This window comes from Cotesia typhae, unplaced genomic scaffold, assembly GCF_013202065.1.
Source record: "Cotesia typhae breed Kobodo isofemale line unplaced genomic scaffold, CoteBio_Ctyphae scaffold_13, whole genome shotgun sequence".
Lineage (NCBI taxonomy): Eukaryota > Metazoa > Arthropoda > Insecta > Hymenoptera > Braconidae > Cotesia > Cotesia typhae.
The window spans coordinates 3,019,144-3,039,695 of NW_027423774.1; the positions used below are offsets into that span (position 1 = coordinate 3,019,144).

Genomic DNA, 20,552 nt, shown 5'->3' on the forward strand with positions numbered 1-20,552 from the left:
GTCACTTTTATGACTCATCTCAAGGCTGACGCGGTTGTCTGCAACAGAAGAAAATAAATTTCGAGATTATTTAATTTGAGTTTGAGAGCATGAAATTGTAAGGAACATTGAGGGATATTTGCAGTAAAAAGAAAAATTATTAATTTAATCAAAAAGTTTTTGAATTAAAAGTTAATCTTTAAAATTTTTTAGGAAAAAGAAAGTCATTTGAAGAATTTCATCATTTTGAATCGACCAAAAAGTTCTTCAATTAGTTAAAATTAACTAGAGAACAAAAAAAATTTATTCAAGAATTTTTTTTACTTGAATCAAGATGGTCAAATTTTTTTTAATGACTTTTTTTTCGAAATTTTTTTTTTTTTCAATGAAGTTAATTTTTTACAAATACACATTCATTAAATTGTAAATATTTTTGTTCATTCAAATTTTAATAAAACATCCTGGCAAATGTATTTATCAATTACTTCTAGTTTTTTTTAATCAAAATCGAATGAATTTTATAAAATGTTCCAACCTTTGTGATTATTCAACAAAAAAAAAATGAAATTTCCGTGGGAAACATTGCAATCTGCGAGGGGGAACAGCAGCATTGTTGAAGTAAAAAGCGAATATATATTTTTCGATTTTCCGCGAGGGAGTTTGGGTTTTTTGTAAATTTGGAAACTTTTTTTAATTAAATTTGGTACAAATGCAAATACTCGAGTGAGCATCCCTGTGTACCTGAATAGATACATTGTACCGAGGCGGCCTATTGACGGGCGATTGTTCCCTTAACAATAACAACAATATCTGAATAGTAGTGCACATCTCGTACGCACTTGCGACACACACGCCGGTATGAATGTATTATCCATGTGAGGACGTCTACAGGTGAATATGCTTTTATATATGTCGATGTCAATGTGGATGGGATAGAATGGAGGGTATGTGTCGCACAATATGAAGATAGTGGTAAAGGTGAATCTGTGTGTTGAGTACGCATAATAACAGTAGTGCGATAGAAGTAGATTAGGGTGTACCAGCAGCCAGCATGTGTGAGATGTATGTGTATTTATTGGAACGATAGAGGACGGAGAAGTGTATGATGACGGTGATGAAGAGGTAAACGGGCGGATTGATTTGTATTCCTTTTCGGATTAAATGTTAAACCAACTCTCTCTACTCTGTTTTGTCAGAATCAGACGTTTACGGATTATCACCCCACTAATTTAAATCTAATATTTTATTATTAGATTTAATTTTATTATTATATTTATTAAAAGAATTTTATGATCTATGAAATGTAAGAATTCAAATTTATTGTTAAACTATTATTCATTTTAATTAAAAATTTCTGCTTACATAAAAATTAAAAATGACCTTTTTAGAGACTTTTAAAATATACATATATGCATATTAATTTTCCATGTTTTCATAATTACAAACATAATAATTCGTCTTTTATTATTAATTTAATTTTATCAAGAACCTGTTATTTTGTCATTTTAACAGATAAATGTAAAATTTACTAGAAAAGTTAATTAAATGATCTATAAAAATCTTGTCACTTAAAATTTCAATTATTCGACGATTTTTTTACAATTAGAATTTACAAAGTTCAATCTACGTTAAATATTTAAAAATACTAAAATATTAACCAAGTATCCAAGTCATTTAAAAAAATTACCTATTAATTTTTCACATATTCCTGAATATAATAAAAAATTTTTTTTTTATATCTATTTTACAATTATTACTCTTTCATTTAAAGTAAAAAGAGATCACTTGGCTTAATTAAAATCTTGTTAATATCAATTTCAATCACTCGATAATACTTATCCAATAGAAATTATAAAATTTCAATCCTCATTAATTATTTATAATTTGAAAAATACCGACTAAGTATCGTCACAAATTCACGCTTTTAGCGCATCGTTTTATCTCCCTTATAAAATCTGATGGATTAGGTTCCTCGAAATCACAATCGCTGCAACATGTCTGTAAATAAACAGATTTCCTTACAAATTTCGAACAATACAAAAATAAACAATAAAATAATAACAAACATACCAATACATCACAATCAGAATCCTCGTCAAGTTGACCTTCAGAGCTGGTACCTGTGGAACAGTCCTGATCAACCTTCCAAGTGACCTGCCAGTTAAAGTTCCTGAGGTTGGCCTCCAGATTCAAAATGTTTCTCTGATTGTACATTACCGTCGGCTGCCTGTTCTTTGTTACCATGCCTCCTAGAGGTCTTCTCAGTCGGTAAGACTCCTCGCGAGTCATCGGCCGTTGATCAAACATTTCTCCAATTACCACCGGAACCGGATTTAGCAGATGTCGGTAAAATCGCAAGACGTCAAAGAAGTTCATCGACGGAGGTGAAGCGGGATCTTCTTTTACTTCTGCGTCTGTTCCTGTACCACCAGAGTTTCCCGAGTCCTGCGGTACAGTGCTCCCTTCGGTATCTTCAGAGTTCGATTTGTTCGTCCTCGAGTGGCGTTGGCGTTGTTTTCGGTTTTTGGAGGTCTTTGTTACCGACTTCATCCCTAGTTTTGATGACCCCGAACTTCTTTTGCTGGACTTATCATTATTGGTTTTTTTATTATCAATACTATTATTAATATTATTATTTTTATTATTATTAATATTATTATTGTTCTTATCATCAATATTGACATTTTTTTTTTTAATATTACTTCTGAATTTTTTCTTTGCGGTCTTGACTTTTTGCTCCATGAAAATAGAAGTCAGAGCATCTAGTTCCGTTTTCTCCAGTTCCAAATGACTTAATGAAATCGCCACAAATAACGCCATTTTAATCACTCGCGATAAATCACTTTAATTTTTCACTCTTTATTATTTATTTTCGAATCAATTATTATTTTATTATTATGTGAAATAGTTCTTCTCGTGGAAGTTTTGTCGAAATATTAGAGGAATTAATTATCAGTTAATTGTCTAGACTGAAGATCTATGATGATGATGAAAACAACGGCCGTTCTTGGGTTACTTGATTCGAAACTGATCAATAAATGATTCGGCACCTGTAATTGTCTTCAGATTTTTACAAAAATATACTCAGTTTTTGACGATATTTATTGTTTTCTTTTAGTATAATCTTAGTTCAAGCTGAATTCCTGAAGGATTTGGTTTAGCTTCTCTAATCCCTCTGTCTTTATGTCTGTTGGTTGCTTTGCATATAATGGAAAGGAATGTAAATAAATAGAAGAATAGTTTATTCAATATTAATTAAAAAATGAGTTTTATAAAGATTTATTTAATTTATCTTTACTTTTAAAATTATCTTACAATTGACTTGATTGTTTATAATAGTAGAAATTGAATGAATTCTTGTTAGGTTGTTTTCAATTTGCTGGATTATTAGAAAATGTGTAAAATTTAAAGAAGTATAGATAAGACTATTTTTTTGGTCAAATTATATAATGACAAAGTTTGATATTTTCTAAAAAATTCTAAAGCTTAGACATTTTATATTTTTTGAAAAATTTTTAATCTCAAAGACTGTTATTTAAAAAAAAATTACAAGCTCAGAAATGTAATAATTTTAAAAAACATGAAAGCTCTGGAATTTCATATTTTTTAAATTTATAAACCTATATTTTTTATATTTTAATTCAAAAGATTTGACATTAAAATTTTTGAAAAAGTTTTGAAGCTCATAAATTTTTAATTTTTTAAAAAACTTAATTTTCTGAAGTTTCATACTCCAAATTTAAAAACTTCAAAATTTCGACTGTATAAAACTTCAAAGCTCGAAGATTTTACACTTTCCAAAATTTTAGGGCTGAAAAATTCCAAATTTTCTAAAAATTCTACATATTCTAAAGACTTCAAAGTTTTAAAATAAAACCAGATTACTACAAAATCCGTAATAACCGTAAAAACCAATAATAAAAGCTAAAATAAATTACTTCATTATACTTTGAGGTTTTAAGTGACAATTAAATGGAATTAATAACGAATTCTAAGAAATAGTAAAGTTTTTCGTCTGCAACATTCTCAAACTTGGAAACATTTCAAAAACAAAATCAAAAATAAATATTTTAGTTGATACCTAGAATTGAAATAAATTTAATAAAATAAAAAAGCAGTACCCCGGATCGCAAAATTCCAAAATAAACCCTCAGAAAAAAGTAAAAAATAAGAATGTAAATAGTTAAAAAGAGAAGAGTGATTTTCGCGTCCTCTTGTCGACCCATCCGGTGGCCTTAGCAACGCACATGCGCCCTTATCTTGGCATATCCTCCTCTGGCTGTTGCGGGTGGTTGGGGATTGGCCCCAGAGTAACACCCCCTCATAATGGGTTCACCCGTCCGAGCAAGGCCGAAAGGGAGCGACCAGGACGGCGAAATCTGTGACAAAGAGGAACAAAGACCACGAATAAGGCGCGGGAGGAGCGGAATTTGATGACGAGGAGACCGGGACGCCAGAGGGCTAAGGAAGCCATATTGATTTCCCTATGTTTCCCCGTGTTGTTACTATAGCGCCGATGAGGGCGCGAGGAGCTCAGCACACGAGTTGAGAGTTGAGGACTAAGTATCCGCTGGCTGTCTACCCTTCGAGAGCTCGCTCTTTAATATGAGACCAGAAATTCTTTTCCATCTTCACCCACGTCCACCTCCTCAAATCGTTTTTTTTTATTTGTTTCATTTTTTATTAAATTCAATTCAATTAAATGAAGAAATAAATAAATGAAAATAGTTCCTCTTCAAACTTCAATCAAGAAAATTATTTTCTTCATCATCGCAATTGTTCCTTTTTGAAATAAACTTGAGAGAAAATTGTGTTAAATAAATATTAAAATTGAAGTTTATTTTTATAATTATTTTAAGATTGGCACGTTAACAATTATTTGAATTTTATAGACCGTTTTTCAATACTTTGGGATAAATTTTTGTGACTCAGTAAGATATTTAAAAAAGACAAATGTATCTTGCACTAAAAAAAAATTAACTTAATTTAAGATGAAAATTCTTAAAGATAAAAAATTATTTCGAAAAACTTATTTAAAAAATATTTTATCAAAATTTGAGTTCAACGTACGTGTTTTAGAATTGACAAATAATCTTGAAAATGTTCAATAGCAGTATCTTAAAAAAATTCTCAATCGATTAAATTACTCTCGATAAAAAAAGGAAATAAATAAAAAAAAATTTTTGTCTAAACAGCTCCAATAAATACCATATATGTACAACACATTACATAAACTATATTATACACACGGTAGATTTATCATTATTATTAATAGCTTCCGATGGACGATGATTGATAACACGAGGCCTAATAGCTGATCATTAGCTATCATCTGTAACATTAACGCCCCAGCAAATAATTCATAGACTCAGCGCGGAGTCTCAATGTTCAACATACAACCATGTATGTGTGGGTCACGTTCGTGTAAATCACCTACGTAGCCTCAGTCTGGATTTTTTCAACACCTGGGTGGTCAAAAACGCGGACCACATCAGCTGCAATACTTTCCTCTCACATATATCCAAAAAATGAGGTAAAAGAAGCAGGAGAGAAAGAGGTAGAGGGAGAGAGAAAGAGGGAAAAGAAGAAATAGAAGAAATAGTAGGTTAGTTGTTAAGTAGTGATGCATGGCCCAGTAATAGCTACAATACAACGAGCTTACAAGAGGGTTCCGCTTCCATCCCGGCGTGACTGGAGATTTATAGCTCTCGAGCGGATTGTGGATTCCCAGATTCCCGGTTTGTCCTTATAAATGGTACCCTATTAATTGACCCCACTCACCAGAGGGCGCGAGGAAAAAAACAAGACCGAGAAGACACTTGTAAAGGGTGACTCGATAACTAACGTTAATGCTCCTAATGGTGTGTATATTTATTTCTTCCCTTTATTTACCAAATAAAATTCCCCATATATATATATTTTATGTTACTCCACTCGGCCGGAGGAGGAGCTCACGTCAAAACAAGGATTAACTACCATCACGCATTTCTCGAAAACTAATAACTAATATTCTGTTAATGATCTCAGATATATATCAGCTAAACATGAACAAGTTCTCTTATTTTATCGCTAACTCTCATTATTGTTTATTTGTTTGTTTTTATCCAAGGGGAGAAATTGATTTCGGATGATGGATGCTTGATTTTTTCTAATTTTTATTTGCGGTTGGGCTTATCGGTTATTAGGTACAATTAGGGGTGTTTTACTTCTTAGTAATTAGTATTATTATCAAATTATGTTGATTGATTTTTGAGTGTGATGATGATTATTAATTGATTAATTATTATTCTATTTTATTTCCCAAAAGCAACGACAAAAATTTTTTATTGTTTAATTGATGCACTTTTTAATTAAGTATAAAAAAATACTTCTTTTACATTAAAACATTTTTTCAAAAAACTATTTCTTTGAAAGCGCTGTACGAAGTATAAAATAATAATATATACGTAGAGAGTGTATGATGTATTGAATTTTATTCGTTTGCCGACTTTACGGTAGATTACATGGCATAAAGTACAAAGAAGTGTATATCCTGTGTACGTATAAGATTTTAATAACATGTAAAACACTGGGATTACTAAGATTACGGGACTGTCTATATATATATATATATATATATATATATATATATATATATATATATATATATATATATATATATATATATATTACACGATGGACGATAATAATGAAACGCTTGCGAATCACTGAGGGTTTAAAAGGGAGAAGAAGATGATACCGAAGCGAACAGAGAAGGAAAAGAAGAAAGAGAAGGAAAAGTGAAAAGCGCCCAGTAGGCAGCAGCAGCGACGTAATAATTTTACGATGAACAAAATCCTATCTAGAGAGAGTCTAGAGTGGACACGCTGGGAGGATATCATTGAGCGACCCCCTGCGGATCTAATATCGCTTTATTAGGGCCCACTCTGCTCACGTGCTCGCTTGTATTCAGGTGCGAGCTTGCACATGAATCATGAATCACGAGCTGAGACAGACAGGATACATCTCTGCTTGTTTTATTGCTGCATATTGCATGATAATAGATATAAATGGGAGAAGAGAGAAGAGATAAAAGATGATGTATGCCGAGGACATGGATACGTTCGAGTGTAAGTCTACAAATGTACAAATGTACAAATGTACAAATGTAGAGTGAAGCGCAAATTAGACGTCTGTCCTTGCTGAGTTGTATTATTATATAGGGAGTTGTAGTCTTCTCTTCTCTTTGCTTCTCTTCTCTTCTCCTCTCTCATGCCATGAGCTGGATCCCGCAATCCCACGAAACAAGGCTCTTGAATGCGCTCACGCTCGACTTGATCCGTAGCCGGCTCAACGGACGAGAGCGTTTGCACAAACCAACCTACCAGATGTCGATCTGAATATTTTACTCGTCTAAAGATCAACGAAACAGAAAAACAGAGAAAGTTACTTCGATCAAAAATTTTGTGAGGTAAAATCATTTTGTTAGTTCGGAAAATTGTTGTTTAAATTCAAAATAAAAGACAGAGAGGGAAGAATTGTTGTTACATGTCCTTGTATTTAAGTCTGAATTTTCTCTATACGCCATAAAAAAATTTCATCTTAATTAAAACAGTAGTTTATGTATGATCGTTGATCAGTGATCATATGACTCACTTTTTGTGGGATATTAATATTAAAAAAAATTCTAACGAGAAGCAAAGAGCGGTTGTTGTGTGTCTACTCGGATAATAGTGTCTTAGTTTTATTGAGGGTATTTTTAGTTTTATTTTGAAGCATCTCGTTGGGTAGTACTCCAGATCCAGCTTCCAGCAACGTCGTGGCTAAGAGCACCATATATATGTATAAATGTATATATGTATATATTAGAGAGTGAGAAGAGCATAGTAGCAGGAACGAACCATGGAGCCGAGCCACTCGGTGGTCCCCAACTAGTTCAAGTACCACGTGCTCTCGTTGCACCCTTGCGCTCACGTCCGACCAAGAAGTACTCGAGAGCATTTGTGGTGGATTTTGCGGTACTCTACACCCCAGGAGCCCCACTTGCCCGCAAACTCTGTCGTGGACCTACACCATTCGGCTTCTGTTCAGCCTCCGTTCCTTTCGAGAGGTCCCATATGATAACTGCGATAATCCTGGCCAGACTTCATTTTGTTTCACTCGTTTTCGGCTCCACTCCAACCGATCCGGCTTCCTTCTTGCGAGCCGCAATTAGGGGAGCCAGTCGGTTCAAAAAATTAAAAATTAAAGACTAAGATCTATGCAAGGAGAAAAAAATTTACTTAAATCAAGTAAATAATTTTGAAGAATTTTATCTTCTTAGCTGACAATCTTTGAATTAAAAATTATAAATTTCTAAATTTTACTTTATTGAATTTAATTTTTCGTCTTAATTAAAGGCAAAATAAATTTCTCTCTTGAATGAAGTCAATGTTATTTTTATTAGTGCAGTTGATTAAATGTAATTAGTACGTTTAAAATTATATAAAATTTTTTAAGCTCTAGAATTACAAGCTTCAAATGTGGTGATGAGTGAAAAATTCCTCATCTCATAATTAAAACAAAAAATAACTCGATTTAATAATTTTAACCCATATTTGTGCGGAAAGTTTCGCATAGAATATTTGCGGGAGCCGGACAGAATTCCATAGCAGTCCATAGTAGCACATATGTGAAAGCAGTGGAGATACGCAAGCGTGTACAACCAGCGTATGTACATTTGCCTCGTGGATTATGTACAATCTCCACATGCTGCCCAGGTATATAATATGTACTCTATACTCTATATATTATGTGCCGAGATTATGTACACATGAGAGGGTGGAGGGTTGGGAGGGTACATAGTCATAGTCATAGACAGAGCGAGTACATAGACATAGACTTATATTACAAACACAGAGCCCGGTATCGCCGACTACGTTCAACAGCCGACGTTCCAGCGCGAGGGGTCGTGATAGAGACAGAGAGAACAGAGGAGGAGGGGAAGAACTGGGGGTTGGCATTGGATGTAACAAAATCAATAGAGGGGTGGCGCGCGAGAAGAGTCGCGGGGGTGGACTGATTTCGCGCATGCGAAAATCCGGAATTCCACCTCCGTGGTGGGCGACGGACTGCGATGGAGAGTACTCCTCTTCTGCTGTACAGAGTACAGAGTACTATAACACCCAATTTTATTTTCTTTCTTATACTTAAACTTGTTATTTTTATTCTTTCTTTTTCTCTTCTCGGGATTTATTTTTATTTCAGAGGGAAGAAGTAGAATAAAATTCCTGTTTCGCTGATGAGAAATTAATGATTAAGGTCCTTGTTATGAATTTGCTCCTATTTCTAAGTAGGATGCTTGGCAAGTGCTGCCATCGGTGAGGGATCGCTCAAGCTTGGCGAGAAAATAGGGGTGGAAAATAGTCGAAATGAAATTTTTGTTGGCTTGGTAATTTTGGTTTTTTATTCTAATATTAGAATTAAACTTAGCTTTATTTGTTGTAATTATAATTGATAATAATAATAATAATAATAGTCTTCGTTTATCAGAAGAAGCTTTACAGTAAATTTTTATGGTTGACATTTAACACTTTTGTCTACTGATTTAACACAATTGTATCAATTTAATAGCTAAAATATTATATTTTTTTGATTTTTAATGTCACTTTTTATCACAAATTATTAATGATAGCTTAATATTTATTAACAACACCAAATAAAATTAAAAATAAAGTAAGCAATAAACAATAAGCGTAAAATTAAATAATTATAAATTTGAATAAAATAAAAAACAAGTTTAAAATGTTCCTCGAAAAACCAATGGGTGAAAACTAAAGACCCGATTCATAAATTCCTGACAGTTTAAATAAAAAGTAAAATGACAGCACCGGAAGCAAACATTTTTTCACAATGAAACATTTCCCACCTTTAAATTACGGCTTATCTTTACTGGTGTCCCGGAAACAGAATTTAACGGTGTTTCAATTTGTTCTGGAAGTCACCGAAAAATACTTTGTCTTTCCGGATTTTATCTTTTTTTTTGGAGAATTACCTCGATCATTTAACTGATGACAAGATAAGAGGAGAGATACTTGGAAATGTGTCATCCTCTTTTTTCGGAAGTACGGGTCTTTATTTTTAGTTTATTAAATTAGTGACAATACAGTTAACAGTACTTAAATTTTTTATTACTAATACTTAATACTGTTCCATTGAAATGATAAAATAAACTCGATTTAAAGTCATTAAAAATTTATATAGAAGGTAAATAAATAATATAAACAATACGTTTTCAATATTTAACTTTTGGCCGATTTTTATATATTATTTCATATTTAAACTAGTATTGGAAAATATTGATTAAAAATAAGTTTTTCATGCAATTATTTTACATAATATTCATATATTTTTCACATTTCAAGCAATATTTTCGCTGAAAATTTTTTTCCGTAAAGCTTACAATAATTTAAACCCAATAGTAATAATTATAACTCCAAACACTTCAATACAACTAACAATTTTCCACAAAAAAGTGTGTAGTACATGAATAAAGGATGAAAACTAAAAAAAAAGAAATATTGTGAATGAATGACCTTGACAAAACATCGCGGTCATGAGCAAAGCCGTTGAGTCGCGAGAACAAAGAAGTTCTGTCGCTCTTTGTCCGAGAGGGTACCAACCCCCGCACCTACAACTCCTCAGAGCTTCTCTTCTCTACGAGCAAAGTTTATCATTTTACCCCCACTACTTACATAGTTCACATTTATTTCTTTTAAATTAAGCACTCGATTTTTACGCGCATATGTTACACTACATACACATTTATACAATTGAGAAACAATTGTCTAATCCAGTATTTACATTTAAACGGCGAGGAATGAGACTGCTATAAATGCAAATGGAGGAAAGTTTACCTTGACGCGATTCGAGTTGCCAAACATTTTCAATGAAAGTAAATCCGGTTATACAATCAAATATACATAAACTATGACTTAGATATATAAATAATTTTTTTATTTTTATTTTTGAACGCTCGAGCTGTCTCGGATAACGAGAGCAAGCGACCGAAAAATATATACATATTACTCTGCGCAGGAGTAGAGTAAAGTAAATAAATACGAAATACAATAATAAAAGTTTGTAAAACATTTTAGGCAGAACTCCGTGTATATAATGCCTTTCTGTACTCTACTCTTGATTCACCCTACTGTACCAGCCGCCCGGTGCCGCAAATCAAGACATTTGTCCCAGAGAACTAAATACATTTGCCACCCCGAGGTCCATTAAATAATGGAAACCCATGTGTCTACGCCAGTTTTCCATGCTCTCGGCTTTCGCTTTATTTCGACACACTTGTTGTGTTACTTTTTGTGGTTACAATCAAACATTCATAAGGATTCGCATTTTTCGATTGGGTGAGTTCACTGAAAAAGGCCAGTTGGTAACACAAATTCTGGTAGATTTTTCTAACCAAGAACTTGTAGACTTATCAGAACAAGTGTACGCTATTGAAAAAATTACATTGATTTAAGATCAAAATTTTTGAACCAAGAAAGTTGTTATAAAGAGCTTCTTGATTTGAATAAAAAATTTGTGAACTAACAAATTTTTTTGGTTAAAGTAAATTTAATAAAAATAAAAAATAGTTGTTATTGGTTTAGAATTGCTCTTGAATGCGATAACTAATTTAATTAATTTCTATAAAATTTATAAAAATCTAATAAAATAATTTTCAAATTCCACAGCTATATTGCTATATAACTATACATTACTATAATAACTTAAATTAAAAAAAATTTCTTAGTTTAAGATTTTTTTACTCAAATCAAGACAATAAAATTCTTCAAAATTATTTTCTCAATTTTTTTTTCTGTGAGTGTATAATTGATTTGTCTTAAAAAAAAATTTTAGTTTTTTTATAGAGCTATCGTTTTCTTATCAGCATATTATTATTATTATTATTATTATTATTATTATTATTATGTTATTAAATGCTCAGGGGGGGTTATCCCCGGAGTCCGATTCTCCGAGGGCCCAGCCTGAGCTCCATCCGTTACTGCTGGACCACTCCGCACAACAAGGCGGTTAGTGATCACAGCAGGCCAAAGTCATTTCCCTTAAGAGACGGAGAGAACCAAGTAAAACAGCCTTCTGCATCCTAACTGCCAAGAACTCAGCTTTTGATGAGCAAGCTGGAACTTTGGCAAGTGAGGATACAAAAGACTGTTTCATCCCTCCTAGGACGCCAACAATCAGGACGACAAGCTTGACACGGTAACCTGGGTAAAGTTTGCCAATTTCAAACAGGAGATCCTGATATATTTGTCTTTTGTGCTCTTCTTTGGCTGAGATGTTGTATTCAGCCGGGGCCGAGAACTCAATGACATAAATGTCACGAGTGGCCTTGTCGAAGAGCACAATATCAGGTTTGTTGTGATCTATCCGCCGGGTTGTTGCAAATGGCATGTTCCAATAAATTTTGCAACTGTCATTCTCAACAACCTGGGGAATATCTCCTGGCAAATAAGGCAGCACTGGTGTCACGTCAATACCGTAGCAATGACGAAGATAGTAGTACAGTACTCTCAGGGCAGCATTGTGACGCTGGATATATGCCTCTCGCCAGCACTGGACATGCCGACAAAAGGTGCATAAGCGTCTCCGGATGTTGTCTACACCTCCTACAGGACGTGTCCGGAAGCTGCACCTGGAGCACCTTGCTACGGTACTCAAGAGTGTTAATGACACCATCTTGGCAGGCAAATATGAACCCTTCAGTCTCGGACATCAGGCCCGCTGACTTTAAGAAGGAAAACGTCAGCTGGATGGACAAGCCATGATCACGCACGTGTTTAAAGAACACGCTGTGCATGGACTTGTCCATCAGTTCGCCAAGGAGTAGTTTTTCCTCGGCGTTCCTGATGACGCTCTTAAATTCCTCCATTCGGAGTTCCATAAGAGCGTTTATTTCTCCAAGACCAAGGGTTCTTGCCGCATATATTGCTGCCTTATACAAGAATGACCCCTTATGCGCATTTTCATGTTTATGTACAATTTGCATAAGAAAGTCATCCTCGTTATTATTATTATTATTATTATTATTATTATTATTATTATTATTATTATTATTATTATTATTATTATTATTATTATTATTATTATTATTATTATTATTATTATTATTACATCTTTCTTCAACCTGCTTTCTGCAGCGTCAATAACAGTAACCTCAATAGTAACAGCAATAATTCCAATAATTCAAATATTGACGTCAGAACGACGACTAAATTAAACCCTCAAAAATGAGAATCCGTTTTACTGAACAATGAAAAAAGTGACTGAGGATTTAGAATATATAAAAATACATCCGATTGAAGATGCGGAGATGCATCTTTGTTATATTGACTCGAGTCCCACGTGTTATTGCTATTAGGCCGACAATAGTTTTCATAAACTCTAAGCAACAAAGACGGAGCGTGAATAACAATCCGAGTTATTATATATTATATTTAATCCATTATGTAATATATAATATATAATATATAGAAGCTCGATAAATTCAGTGTCGTCTTCTCTGGTCTCGGTTTAAAAAATCCCATTCGATTTGATTCCTCGGAATAGTGTGCCGTCGCGTGGCCTTTTTATCCGCGCCGGCTATTATATATTTGCTGGGATGCGAGCGTGTTGACGGGACAAAGGCGCTCGAGGTTGAGGATCAGATGAGGAAAGGAACTCTGTACCCTCTGCGACAATGACAATGACAATGAGAGCCTTAACGCAAGGGCGAGGAAAGTAGCTAAGAGTAGTTTAAGTTTAAGAATAGAACAACGCAGTTGAATTTTGAATTTATCCAGGTGCTACACTGACACGCGTACTCTCTTCACTGCTCCGAGTCTAATGTCATTACATATCTCGTCATCACTAGATACAATCAACATCACTATGTGTAATGGTCCTTTCCATGGTCTTCGATCATAATCCTTAAATTTTTATCCGGCTTATTATTGTTGAACATGAAAAGAGAAAAAAAAACTTATCATTTTATTTACTTAATTTTGGTGTAAGATATAGTGATTATTTATTTCGAAATTTTAAATAAATTATTGTAAAAAAAAATTCTCAAAAATTGTAAATGCAATTATGATTATTATAATTATTATTATTATTGTATAAACATGAAATCCACGTGAAGCAGTAAAGATTTTAACGAGGCTATTTCTCCGTCTTTGTAAATGGTATGAATATAATCGCAATAAAATATATGCGTCTATAAGTACCGCGTATATAAATTCGTCGCATCCCCCGAGGGCATAAGCATCGACCGCATAGAGCATAGAGGACACAACAACAATCAACAATCCACCGCGTACTCTCATTCACATTCTTCGGCACGTCATAAAATCCGCGTGCGGTCGTTACGCAACGTAGATAATTTCCCTTAATATCCAGACGTTATTTTTATTTATTCTTCATTTTTTAAACCTTCTCATTATATTAAGGAGGTTATTCTATTTTTGCTTTTAATTTTTAACAAATTAAACCTTAATTTTATTCATTTCTTGAATTTCTTCCAATAATTTTTCATACTTCAGCGTGATAAATTTTTTTCTGAAATTTTTACAAAGTATATATTTAGAAAATTTATTTATCATATCCATATATTATAAAATGGAAGCCACAAAGGTTTCGCAATAAGCTTTTAAAGAAACCGATAAGAAGAAAGGATCGATCACCCTTTTTGCCAGTATATACTTTTTTAAGAGTAAAGATGGGCTCTTGACACGACACGCCGGCTAACCAGCTTCGAAAGATGACACGTCACCTCTTGACTGGCTCAGCACAATGACAAAGTGACTCTTTTGATGCCACCGGGCGAACACCAAGGAAAACGCATCTCTTCACACTCCACCCGGCTCACAATGCTGACGATTCGCGTCACCTAACTCAACCCGTCTATGTCTCATCTCATCTGATCTCTTATATCGCGTTGAAAATTTTTTTTTCCATACATTTCTACTATTCATCATTAACTTGTATTTACTTAACAAATAACATAAAAAATTTATATCGATTTTTATTGATACGAATTTTGTGATACACTTAAAAATAAAAAATGACATTAAATAAATTAAAAATAAAGAATTACTATCAAGGGAATTAAGCATAAAAAATTAGTCACGTACCCCGTGGATGACGTTCAAAATTAACCGGATGATTCTCTGTTCTATTTCGGTCACACTAGATCGTAGACTGAATAGCAGGGTATTGCAGTAATTGTCTGAGGAAATGATGAATGAAATGAAACTCGGAAAATAAAAAAGAATGTGATAGTCGGTAGTTGCTGTTGGTGGTTTATTATTTTTTTTTAATGCCGGAGTGACAAAGCAACTGGATACTGACCTTAGAGGGACAGGGAATCGAAGCGCTGAAGGGTACCTACGGGTAATATAAAGGTAGTTCCGGGTAATCGGAGGGCGGAGGCGAGAGGCGGGGGAGTAAAATATATCCAGGTGTCACGAGGTTCAGAAGCTCCGGGGACAAAAGATCACCAGTGATGGATGTCCTGGCATACCTAACAACATATATTACAGACACGACTACCAGCTCCGCATCCATCCCACTTCAGAAATACGCTCTGTGGTCGAGAACTAGTTCGTCTTTTTTATACTGAATTTATACACTGGGGTATAATAAATTTTTACAACGATAGGATTTTTTTGGAGTAGCAAGTCAGATTTATTGAAAATTTTTTTAGGTACTATATTCGTCAAGAAAATATTTTTTTATTTTTATTAATTTTAGAACATTGACAAAAAATTATTTGCTAAAAAAAAATTAAATTTTTACTTTAGGTGACAAAATTAAATATTCAAAAATAATTCTATTAAAAATAAAAATTATCATTCACTATTTAAAATTCCATGGTCAAGCTTCACCCACTCAAAAGAAAAAAAAAAAAAAATTGAATGAATTCAGCTTTGAATAAAAAATACTTAAAAAAGTAGATGTCAATAAAAATAAATAAATAAACCACTCATTGATATTTATTTTAGTGGTCATAAATAAAAGTGTATCGATAAAATTTCCTAATTTGAGGTAGCGAGGGTCGTAACGAAATAAAAAATAAAACTCGGCATACTTAAACATTCCGAGTGTGATTATTTCAAAGGATCTCTGAAATAAATTTAGTAAAATAGATCCCAGCTTGTAAGTATATAGTCTATATTATAGATTCGACTGATGGGTGACTTCTCTTCTTGTATTATTATATTTATATATCTTATATTGTATGTATATTATTCTGCTAAAGCCAGTTCACTTTTCTTATTCTCACGATGAGCATGTGTATTATTGTAAAAAATTTCTTTCATGTCACACTAGACTGGATTGGATGAACGATTGAGTGGCTGGAGCTGTTGGTTGTGTTCAGGTGAATAAGGCGATACACATTGTGTCAACTAACCGTCACACAAAAAGATTTGCTTTATTGGCAAGTGTCATATATTTATATTTATATTTATATTTACTCATTAGGTTTGAATGTGAATAAATAAAAATTTTAAAAGTCTTGACAATTCTTTTCAAATTTTTAAAAAATAGTTTTTATTAATTTTTTTTTATATATTTTAATAAGGAAATAAAATTTTTCATGTACGATAAAAAATTAATTTTCAATTAAGTCATTCTAAAATTTTGAAAAATTTTAATTTTTACTAATTTTTGTTTTTGAATATTAAATTTTGTCACTGAAATAAAAATTGCTATTTTTTTAACAAAATTTATTGCTAAAAAAATTTTGATAACAAAAAATAATTTATAAAAAAAAAATAAATAAAAAATTTGAGATGACTGTGCGGAAGTTATAAGTAAAGTTACGGAGTAAATTTGTTTTAATGCAAAGATAAAGTTTTGATGTTTGTCACAGTAGAAAATATCTTTTATTACTTTGTCATAAAGTTTCTGATCAAAGATAAAAATTTTAAAAATGAACTTTAATTTCTTCAATAAAAATTTTTTAATAAATCTTCAAGTCCCATTAAAGAAATTTTTGAGTTAAAAATATGAGAAAAAAATTTATTAAATGGAGTGAACATAGATGTGTGTCGAAGGAACACAATCGGAGGCTGTACAAAGATAAAATTAATATAAAATAAGGTGATAGGCACGTGGGGCCGGAAATATAAATCTGCAGGTGAGACTTGTGCAATTACCAGGCATTCAGGTGGTTTCTTTGAGAAGGTTGTCGTTATGTTGGCCAGTAGACTGTTGGCTGGTAGTATGGAGTAGTGGCTAGAGTAGTAAGTAGTAAGTAGTCAGTAGTGAGTAGTAATAGTAAAGAGCGAGGAGGAAAAAGCTTCTCGGAAACTTAGCATTGACCTCCCGCTGAGGGATTGACTGTCGGCGGCATCCGGTCCCCACAAAACACAAGTACTAGTCCATGACAAAGGATTTTTTTTAACGACCACACTTTTGTCAGGTTTTTTATTGAAAATCCGTGGAAAACGGGGATCTATGGACCGTAGGTAGGCGCTGCATTAAGTAGCTGGTACTTTTATGTCCAAAGATAAATATACATATAAATTTTATTGAATTCGATTTATATTATTATAACACTTGATATAATAACATACATAACTCGCTTCTTTAGTAATTAATAATGTTGACAGAAGACGATAAATTTTTTGTATTTTTTTTTTTTTTAAATATTTAAGTAAAAACTGGTATGAGGACAAAAATTTTTAAATTAATTGAAATTATTTTCTTAATATTGTTTAAATAAAAATAATAACATAAAAAAAAATGTTGATAATTAATAAATGGTTTTAACAATTTGAATAAATTATGAGACATTTTTTCGAGCTAAGAAATATTAATTTCTATTTAAGAGATGATTTGTTAATATTAATAAATTTTATTTATAATTTTTGTTGATTATTTTTGGTATAAAATCTTCCGAAAATTTTTTATTTGTATTTTTTTTATAACTAACAATTTTTTGATACCGAAAAAATACTAAAATTAATTTTAAATCTGACAAATATTCATAAAAAGTTAACAAACAATTTATTGAAGCTTTTTTGAACTAAAAAAATATTAAAATTCAATGAATGATTTTTTGCAATAGGTTCAAAAACTTCAAAGAATTTTAATTCCTTCAAAGAAACAAGTTTCAAGGAGTGCGATATCGATTTGAGTCTTGTATGACCCTTTGACATTCCTATCCGGCCCTCGTCAGAAAACAGTTAAGTTTCAGAGAGCGTAAAGTGCAGGATGTGGAGCGGAGTGAAGGCAAACTCTCCTCTGCAAGTGAACGAGCTGGATCGGAGGTTGGTTATTGAGAAAGACTTTACTCGTCGAACATCGAATGTCAAATTCCGTAGCGGTCTCTTGAGAGTAGAGAAGAGTCCAACACCTGCGAGGTGGACCACCGCCCGCCGACCCTCAGCGTAAAAGTCCCTATTGATGTCCAGTTGAAATATTAAGGTCTCCGAGGAATACCACGACACCTGGATGTTTCTGTGAATGGAACGGACGGACACCCAGTTCCTTTCACAAATAAAACATAATATGTTAGCTCCTATATATGCCCGTTTCTGTACAGCATATACTCGACTCAAGTTGACTGTTTTTGGCAATACCGTCGCCATTAAACGACTCTGAGTTCTGTGACACCCAGCACAATGCTGCCATTAATTTAAATAAAAAAAGCATTTGTTGTCTATTTCAAGTGCATTATTGTCAAAGGAAATAATAAAATATATATCCTATCCTATCCTAGGTCTAGGTCTGGATTTACATTCAAGAGTTCAAACTACAAACTGGTCAGAATGGTCAACTAAAAATGTATAACGTGGGTCACCTCATTTTTTTTTTCCTTTATTGGAAATAAGGTGTGATTTATCGATTGGGCTTAGATCGATCGATGTAAAGAATTCCTTGTTTTTCTGGAAAATTTTGGACGTTACTGGTGCAAAAGTATGAATAGAGGGTTTAATTTTGTGATTGAGGAAAATTCAATCATTTAAAAAAAATTTTTTTGAGGTATTTAATAAAAGTTTTGGAGAGTTTTGAAGAGTAATGTAAGTTTTTGGAGAGTTGTGAGCCAATTATTGATGATAGGAGAATTTGAAAAAAAATTTTGAGAAACATGAATTTTTTTGTTTTTGAAAAAATAATGAGATGTGATCAATTTTAATTGAAATTTTTTTTTTTAGTAAAAGAAGTATCTATTTTTTGTGAAAAATATAAAAAAGCTTAGAAAATTAAAAAAAAATTTAATTTTTATATTTTTTAGTTAAATAATGCAATATTGTTTGCTGTGTAATTTACTAACTAATACTAATCAATTTCTCTTGAATCGCAAAAGAAATAACCATAACTGTTATAATTATTTTGCAGATACCCTCCAGTATACGAGCGTCAAAATCAAGGAGTAGGAGCCAGCCGACCCCCGAGGGTGAGTTCTTGAAATCCGAATTGTTACTTTTTAATTTTAATTACAAACAAAAAGATAAAGAAAGCAGCCTCACCAGGACGTTTATTTTACTGCATCTAATTCCGTTGCATAATAACCCTCCCCCTTCCCCTACGGAGGGAAGAACCTCGGGAGTATCGTTACAGCCGTAGTTTGGCCCGCAAGTGCACAAATACACCCCTTGCCTCTTTCCATATTGAAACGTAACGAAGCCTGGAAGGGATGCGAAAGGGATCCACTGTGGAGGCGTATACCCGGTAAGATTTAATGCGATCTCATCCCTCATAAAATATATATACATATATATTATCTGCAGTGGTGATATGCCACCACAGTTCTCTTCCTCTTTCCGTTACCCAAAAAGCCAACCCCCTTTCAGCTCTCAGTTTTCCTTTTCAGCGCCACTTTCACCTCCTCCCACCCCTACTAAGGCGTCCTTATCCGAGAGAAATGTAACCTCGAGGGCCCAATTAGCGCCAGCAAGAGCGTCATCATGCCGCGCGGTTTCTGCAATCCGCAATCCCGAGCATTGCATGTGACTATCGCTTTCCGCATTAAATCTAGTTGCTGCCTTTTCTCCCTTTTTACCTCCCCCTGACCTCCTCCCAAACCCGCAACCTTTATCATCTCTTTACATACATAGATATATTTGTATAATGATGTGAAGATTAATATTGCAATTTATTGCAATGTTAACGTAGCCCGTGAAAAAATGTAAAAAAACAAAATAGATTTTTAAATCTTTTTTTGACCAAGTTTTGAATATTTTAAATATTTTTTGAATACATTCAAAAATTTATATTAAAAATGAACAAAAATGATATTAAATTACAACTATAAATAATTTACAACTGTAAATTTTAAAACATATTCTTTAATGTACTTAAATCACATTTAAAATATATTCTAAGATCAGCAAAAAATTTTTTTCATAAGGGTATAACGATGTCTCTTTAATTTTATTATAAATTTATTTGCCTGTATTTTTCGCTCATTATTATCATCAGCATCATTATGATCCTCATTTTCATTTAAAATTCATCCGGTAAATCCACGTGGTGTTGGGCGCCAGACGAGCCAGATCTGTCGAGTATTGTGTACGTATAAGGAATGAGGGTAAGGGCGCAAGTCTTGATTT

At 32.9% G+C, this 20,552-nt stretch overlaps 2 protein-coding genes across 2 annotated transcripts in view; one reads left to right on the forward strand and one right to left on the reverse strand.

Moving 5' to 3' along the window:
• The window catches only part of Soxn (SRY-box transcription factor soxNeuro), a 216,668-nt gene that overhangs the window by 28,051 nt on the left and 168,065 nt on the right, over positions 1-20,552 (forward strand). Inside the window, exon 2 of the transcript XR_012480518.1 lies at positions 19,339-19,396. The gene's annotated coding sequence lies outside the window, so the exon portion shown is untranslated. The remainder of the gene's footprint in view (positions 1-19,338; positions 19,397-20,552) is intronic.
• Positions 1,372-3,025, reverse strand: LOC141534975 (uncharacterized). Its single transcript, XM_074254663.1, has 2 exons — positions 2,050-3,025; positions 1,372-1,977 (listed from the first exon to the last, which is right to left on the reverse strand). The coding sequence occupies exons 1-2, from the start codon at positions 2,797-2,799 to the stop codon at positions 1,888-1,890; spliced, it is 840 nt and encodes a 279-aa protein (XP_074110764.1). The 5' UTR covers positions 2,800-3,025; the 3' UTR covers positions 1,372-1,887.